General features: G+C 39.9%; 1 protein-coding gene across 1 annotated transcript in view; it reads right to left on the bottom strand.

Moving 5' to 3' along the window:
• Window positions 1–630: 630 nt before the first annotated feature.
• Window positions 631–8,475, bottom strand: part of atp8a1 (ATPase phospholipid transporting 8A1) — a 131,232-nt gene continuing 123,387 nt past the window's right edge. Inside the window, exons 36-37 of the mRNA XM_089021591.1 lie at window positions 6,906–6,997; window positions 631–3,851 (exon numbers count right to left, since the gene is read on the bottom strand). Of these exons, the coding sequence (XP_088877717.1) occupies window positions 3,754–3,851; window positions 6,906–6,997 (190 nt within the window). The 3' untranslated portion in view covers window positions 631–3,753. The remainder of the gene's footprint in view (window positions 3,852–6,905; window positions 6,998–8,475) is intronic.

Raw genomic sequence — 8,475 nt, 5'->3', positions numbered from 1 at the left:
GAAATTTACATTTCACAGCAGCAAAGTGATGAAAGGAATGAAAGTAGAAAAACAAAATTTCAAAAATGTTTTGAAATTCTGAAACTGAAAACAAAATTAGGAGGAAATCACATAAATAATCCAATGGTGAGTCGTTGTGTGTTGCACCAAGACTACTATGTGATACTAGTTGACACAAATTCCCAGCAGACAAATCAGCCAATTTCCAACAGAGCTTGTGTGCCATCTTGTGCATTTTCTGGGACGCTACATTGGAGTCCAGACAGCTCAAATTGATACGGAAGGACTTCTTTAATCAATTGCAAACATTTATGCTTTCCTCTTTAGAACTATTTGATTCATATTCATAACTGGATGAGTAACAAGAAAACATCTTGTCCGAATCTGAAGCCATTGTTTTGATTCTAGAGCAAGGCAAGACGTCCTGGTGTGACATCACCAACAAGGGGGCGGGACCTTCTGAAACTCGCCATTTCCGAGGTCATTTTGAAGTAGTTTTGGGACATCATTTTTATTGGTGTTTTGCATTTGACTAAAAATATCAGCCTGTGTGTTTTGGGTATTTTAGATGCTATAAAATGTTTTTCTGATGTCAGTTAGGAAACAAAAAAATGGTGTCGGTTGTCCTTTAAAGGACAACCGAGGTCACTTTTGACTTAAAGTGTCCAAAATCTACAAAAAATTGAGCTGCGAATTGGGCATTTTCAGAAAGTCCCGCCCCCAGTTCGTGATGTCACGCCAAAACGTCTTGCATTGCTGGAGAATCAAAAAAATGGCTTCAGATTCGGAGAATATGCTTTCTTGTTACACATCCAGTTATGAATATGATTCAAATCGTTCTGAAGAGGAAAGCATAAATGTTTGCAATCGATTAAAGAATTTATTCCGTGCCATTTTGAGGCAACATTGGGGGTAAATGTCTCACCCAAAAAGAGGCAGAAGAAAATGGCGACCTCTTGTAGACATGACAGTGTATTGCTTTCCACAGGCTGATAAATTCCTTATATGGAGCTTGGACGCCCTCTTCTGGCGCAACACAAGGTTTTCAGACCAAAAAAGCATTGACGTGATGGATGTGTCAATGTGTCCTTTTTTTTTTCGGTCAGGGGCGTTCCATCAGTGACGTCACGTACGGACTCGTCACCAACTCAAAAACAAGCCTTCCGAAATATTTAGCATGAGTCTTATAACGTAAAATATAGCTATATGCGGTGGAATCTTTGTAAAATACGCTCAGTAGAAGTCATTTGAAGCCATTTTACAAATTATGGACACAACTTGTCCGGAGACGTCGGTTGTCCTTCAATTCAGCGGTTTTTCCAGTAGCGTAGCAACCTTATTCAGTCTAGTTACAAATGAGTCTTCAACCATGAAGGTTTCTGTAAAAATAGACAGTTTCTTGTAAAGTATAATTTTTTGTCTTCTTCTTTTTTGGTGAAAAAAACTTTTTGGGTCACATTATGACTTATTTTATGTCATCTTTCTAACCGAACATGACATTTTTCATTTCGTTTTTCATATTTATGGCCTGGTGGTGTTTTTTTTTTTTTGGTCATGTTTATATGCACTGGAATGACTTTGTACGACTTTATACATTCGTGACAGACTAGCGAGCACACTAAGCCGCTGAAGTGTTGACGTTGCTGTATTTTTGCAACATTCTGACTTCATTCACCCAACACGTACAGCTTGATTGTAATACATGTTTCTCATAACCATCCTTTTCATATTTCTGCGAAGGAGACAGACATGCAAATGCAGTCAAAAAAATGAACATAGGAGGTCACACATACGCTCACACACGTGTTATACCACATGCGCATGCAGGTATCAACCCAACACACTTACACCCAACAACCACAGTCAAAAGTCAAATCTCCCATAGGGAGAAGAAAGCCATCGCACAGACATGAAGTATTTATAAATAAATCAAGCAGTCACAAGACAGAAACGAGACGCTTAGTGTCCTCATTCGCTCCGTCCCCATCGGTGGACTAAAGATAGCAGACGATCAGTTTTACAAAGCCAGTCGATGCAAAATGTGTACAGCTCCAAATATAAAAATACAAATCCACAAAAAAGAACTAGAGAGACAGCGTTGTTTTGATCCTGGTGTGGAGTTTCCTGGGTTCATATTTCTCTCTGTTTGAAGCTAATGGCACTTATGTCGGAAGGCTTCAAATCTCTGTTGTCAGGGAAACGCTATCACAGCTGTCAAGAATATCTATCTATCTATCTATCTATCTATCTATCTATCTATCTATCTATCTATCTATCTGGCTAGCAATATATCTGGCTAGCTAGCTGGCTAGCAATCTACCTGGTTAGCTAACTGACTAGCAATCTAGCTAGCTAGCTTTCTAGCAATCTACCAAGATACCTTTCTAGCAATCCATCTATCTGTCTATGTATCTGGCTCGCTATCTGGCTAGCTATCTACCGGACTAGCTAGCTTTCTAGCAATCTACCTGACTATCTAGCTTTCTAGCAATCTACCTAGCTAGCTAGCCTTCTAGCAATCTACCTAGCTAGCTAGCTTTACAGAAATCTACCTAGCTAGCCAGCTTTCTAGCAATCTACCTAGCTAGCTAACTTTCTAGCAATCTACTTAGCTAGCTATCTACCAAGCTAGCGAGGCATCTACCTACCTAGCTAGCTGGTTAGCTAGTTGGCTAACAATATATCTATCTAGCTAGCGTTCTAGCAATCTACCTAGCTAGCTATGTATCTACGTACCTAGTTAGCTAGCTTTCTCGCAATCTACCTAGCTAGCTAGCTTTCTGGCAAATTATCTAGTGAGTTAGCTTTCTAGCAAATTATCTAGCTATCTATCTTGCAATGCACCTAGATAGCTTTCTAGCACTTTACCTAGCTAGCTAGCTTTCTAGCAATCTACCTAGATAGCTATGTATCTACGTACCTAGCTAGCTGGCTGGCTCGCAATCTGTTTAGCTAGTTAGGTATCTACCTAGCTAGCTAGCTGTCTAGCTATCTATCTAGCTAGACAGCTACCTATCCATCTACCGATGTATCTATCCATATTTTTATTATCATTTGTACATTTTTTATATATATTTTATTTTTCCTCATTATGTGTGCCTCGACAGCGATCTGCGACGCAAGCTCCTTCCTCCGTGATGGAAACGTAGGCACCATTGTGATTGTGACATGTGGAATGCGGTCGTCCATCAGGGGCTTGGAGTCAATAAGGTGGAATCCCGACTAGGCCTCAAACTAAAAGCAGGCACGCTGTCTACATGACGTGAGGAACTAAAACGGATTTGTTTTTGTGAAGGCATGATGTAAGATGTAAGGCTTTTACGCAGGACATGGTAACTTTGCTACTTAAAAAAAATAGAAATTAAAAGGAGTGGTGCTCATTGCTTGTTTTCAAAATTCATGAATGCTTGGAAGATTGTATTTGTGACTGCTCTTTGGAAATCCGACACCACTTCAAATCTTGGCTTTGTTGATTGTTAAACTTCATAATCAACATTTTTTTAATTGGATGCAATGATTTTTATCATTTTGGCTTCACGCTAATAACCATTTTAATTTTGTCATTCACGAAAGAGTGACAAGATGCCCCGCTCAGTTTTGCAAAGAAAAGCACAGTGCTGAAGAACAGAATAAAATTCCTTTGTTCCCTTTCACAAATGAATATAGGATTCCATTCTTGTGCGCGGGCGGGTATGTGAAATCAAACAAAAAATCCCCAAAAGAAGAAAGTGCGAAGAGGTCTTCTTCCGTCGCTCACCACTCTCTGCTGCGCTGCTTGGTGGTGTCGTACGCTCGGATCACCTCCGACTGCGACACCACTCCGTTCTCGTCTTGGGAAAAGGCGTAGCCATCTGCCAAACGGAATAAAATGAATTAGAGGAAGTTGAAATAATGACTTTGAATGACAAAACAATCAAATATGACGACTTGGTCCATTTTTCTATTCATTTCAAGCACTCTTTGAGAATTGCTAACAACTGAAAACATTCTTGTATGGTTACCATGAAATCGCAGGACATTCACATTTCAACCCAAGAACAATCTTTAGTCTTAAATTAATCTCACCTCAGACAAAATAAAAACAGTATTCCAACAGAACAGTTTATTAATTTAATTACATCCACGGAAAATGTCTGTGTAAGCTCTCAGTCGTACCGGAGTGGTCAATCGATGAAAAGGTTTCTTCAGCTGTCATCTGTACTTCATTTGAAAAGCTTCGTCAGCGAATTAAAATTGTGCTGGTAGCTCTGGCCCTATACTGTATATATCCAGAGGTGGCGGTGCCAGATCTCTGCCTGGATAGATCCCTGATCTCCCGAACCTGAGAGCAGTATTGCTAGGTGGCTGGCTATCTATCTACCTACCCAGCTAGCTGGCTAGCTACCTACATAGATAGCTGGCTAGCTACATACCTAGCTGGCCTGCTAGCTAAATACCTCGCTGACTGGCTAGCTACCTACCTAGCTGGCTGGCTGGCTAAGTATCTAGCTATTTAGCTGGCTGGCTAAGTATCTAGCTAGCCTGCAGGCTATCTACGTACCTAGCTGGCTGGCTAGCTACGTACTTAGCTGGATGGCTAGCTAGCTACCTACCTAGCTGGATGGCTAGCTACCTACCTAGCTAGATGGCTTTTGAGCAGAATCGTGCTCATGCTAACAAAACAAAACAATAAAAGATTACATTTAGCATTCACAGGTAAATCTGAACTGAGTGACTCTCTTGCTGATTGATTTACAGTGAAAAACAAAGAGTATGTACACTCCTTGTCAATATTTTAAAGGCATAACACAGTAACTATCAGTGATCTAAGCTAACGGTTCCTAACAGTCTCACCTTCCCACATCCAAAGAGCCGCTCAGTACCTGCGGGCCAACTCAAACGAGTGCGCTGCAAGCGAGTGCATTGTGGGGCAGGGAGGGGGGAGGATAACAACGCAACATTTCATCATTTCACAAATTGCCGCGCTATTGCTAATTGAGGTCACAGCAGTCAAACGGAGGTGTAGGAAAAATAAGGAGAGAAAAAAGATGCTAGGAGGAACAAGCTATTAAAGCAGGGGATGGGGGGTTTTAAAAAGCGACGTTTGACTAATCAAAACAATCACACAAGTGCCTCATCCCCACCTATGAGACAAACAGAAACAAAATGATCAAACAGAAGAGACAGAAAATAAAATCAAAGACAACCTTGTTTCTTTCGATTTTTTTTTTTGGGGGGGGGGTGTATTTTTCAATATATATATATATATACTGCTACACTACACTAAACAACGCACAATTTTGAAAGCAAGCTTATGTGGATAAACGGGATTTCCCTTTTACTCTGCGCAACTACGTCACGAAAATGGTGGAAATGACAACCTTTTTTTCATATTTCGAGCATGAAAGTACAGAATTTTGCATGCAGTGTAATTCCGCGTTCCGGATATCAGAATTTCCGGCGTCAGTCTTTGCTATCATTATTTGAGCTATTCCGGGTTGAGTGAACGCTGGCGCGTGTGGCTGTCGCTGCTCACCCACAGAAATACTGATCCTGTGACTGTAAAGTGACCTTGAGAGTTATGAAAGGCGCTTACAAATGAAATGGATTATTATCATTATTATTATTTGCTAGCTATTTGCTATCTCTTAGCTATCTGGCTAGCTATTTGCTATCTAGCTAGCTATTCACTATCTGACTGGCTATCTAGCTAGGTGTCTGTTGGCTATCTATTAGCTAGCTAGCTAGCTTTCTATCTATTTGAGTTATTCCGGGTTGAGTGTACGCTGGTGCGTGTGGCTGCTGATGCTCACCCACAGAAAACCTGATCCTGTGACTGTAAAGTGACCTTGAGAGATTTGAAAGGCGCTTAGAAATGAAATGGATTATTATTATTATTATTATTATTATTAGTAGTAGTAGTAGTAGTAGTAGTAGTATTATATATAAAGGCGTAGACAGTATGTCTGTATAAAGTGTGTACATAGCTAAATATGTTATTAAAATGTTCTTATTTGTTATTTACTTTTTTTGTTCTTTTGATTTCAATATGGCGCCGCGAGAGTGGCTTCCTTTCCAGCAGCTCCTGTATTTTCTTTCTCTACATCTTTTTTTCCTTTCATCTTCCTTACATAACTGCTGCTGTGAAATGTAAATGTTTCCACTACGAGACTAATAAAGGTAAATCCAATCCAATTTAGTGTTTAAAAAAATAATACATAGAATTCCTTAATGTGGAAAAAAGTTAGTTTGACAGAATTTGTATTTGAGAATACTATACATAGAATGTCTTGTTCCCCACAAAAATCAATTAAGATCACTATTTTCTGGCAGTCTGGATGCCTTTTGGTACTGCAACTGTCATTTGGTTTGCAACATTGTAGGCAAGTGTACAGCACAGTGTGTGCTGATGTATGTCTAGTACTGTGTGGGTCATCTTTTATTGAGTTTTAGGACTACATAAACATTCAAGGTGAGCGTAAGAAACGTTAAAAAGAAAGAGTTAATTCCTAAATGATATGGGTCTCGAGTTATATGAGCTTGAAATGACGGTGGCTGTACAAAATACAATGCATCCATATTAGCTTCTATAGCAACAGATAAAGCTGGAACAAAGCTCTAACATGAAAAAAGGGAAATGTGGAAGGGAAAATAAATTGCCAGATGTCTGGCCAGCGCTTTATCGGCACCCAATCACAAAAAAAACCTAATTCGGGAATGACGCGCAATGTCATATTTTCAATGGCCGATTACATTCGTGAATGACGCACTACGTCATACTTTCAAATCCCGAATACATTTGTGAATGGCAGTGAATAAGTTAAAAGTGGAAAAAATAAATAAAAGCTCAAGTGTGTAACCCTTTGCTTAGACTTTTCCATGAAAAAAAAAACATACTACAGAAAGACCACAATATTGTAACTCACGTAGTAGGTTCTGCTGCATGGACTCCGAGCGGTACAGACTCACAGTGCTCTTCTTGAAGACGTTTTTCAGCAGCTGGGCCCTTTCCGTCAAGCTGCACATAAACACACCAGAGAGAGAGAGACACACACACACACACACACACACACACACACACACACACACACACACACACACACACACACACACACACACACACACACACACACACACACACACACACACACACACACACACACACACACACACACACACACACGGCCACACACAAGCGCATACAGTCAGCCACTGTGTTATGCGCATGCTGAGAGCCACAGGCTGATTGAAGCAGACATTCATCAAGCACCTCTACCTGCTGGCTCCGGCTCCACGTCGAGAGACAAAGTGGCAGAGACACAAAGTGTGCAAAATATGTGAAGCAGCTGGAAAGCGGTGAAGGAATTCATGTAAAGCTAACAAATGTTCATCCGCTCACACTTTGACTTTTTTTTTTGCACATTTCTCTGCACGTATATGTGTGTGCGGGTCTGGACAGCAGCCAGGCCGAGGGATCACTTTCAGCCAGCAGGAGATCTCACACGGATCTGCTTAATGCTAATAGCGCTGTTAGGCCTCGTAGCCCAGACAGCTGCGTTTCCTCCCCCGCCCTCCTTTTCTCCAATACACAGCCGTTGTAGGACAGCAGTCTGCCGCTCACACGATGACAATCAGCATTTTCAGCCAGGTGATTGTTGATCAATCGAGGCGGATTAAACAGCAATCAAGCTCGATGGATGGAAGTGCAATCTGATGAGAGTCTACTGATTGCCCATGGAACAGGGACAGGTTGCACAAATCAAATTATTCTTAAGCCTCGTGTCAGCGTTTTTTTCTTGAAAAAATACTTGTCTTTTCATCTGCTTATGATTAAGTCTGATATTGATTGCAGTAAAACGTAGATAGAAAATGTGTCCTCACTTACAATATCAAACTTGATCTTCAGTCACATGACATAATTGTCATTTTTCAATATTTTTGCACGACCGGTGATATGCTTTATTTCGTATCCATGTTTTACATTATTCATATTTATTTTACATACATACATATTTATTATACATTATTTATTATATTTAAAATAACTGTTGTGGTTGATATCTTGAATAGTTCATTGTTATTATGCTTTGACCTCAAAACATTACAAAACAAATACCATATTTTTTGGTGTATAAGGCACACCCAAAAGCCTTTATTTTCTTCAAAGGATGATCCTCCGCCTTATATGTGAAGTCATATTGAGCCACAACTATTCTCATCAGCCACAGACTCAATTTCCCCCTGTAGAAGTCATGTGTAACCCTAGCATCTACTGTAGTGCCTTATACAGTAATGTTGTGTGCCTTTTATTTTGAAAAAAATATATATAATTATAAAATATATTGGGAAAAACTTGGAAAAGGGTGCGCCTTATCGTCCAGCGCACCTTATACTCCGGAAAATATTGTAATTGCATTTTTGGCCAGTATAAATCTTTTTTCGGCTTTTGTTTTGATTTTGATGTATTTTGATGTATATGTATGCATATATAATAGT

Source organism: Hippocampus bargibanti, linkage group LG02 (assembly GCF_051943395.1).
Source record: "Hippocampus bargibanti isolate YZ-2025 linkage group LG02, ASM5194339v1, whole genome shotgun sequence".
Classification (NCBI taxonomy): Eukaryota; Metazoa; Chordata; class Actinopteri; order Syngnathiformes; family Syngnathidae; genus Hippocampus; species Hippocampus bargibanti.
Note: the sequence above shows the minus strand (reverse complement) of the source record. Positions and strands in the feature narration are given on the sequence as shown.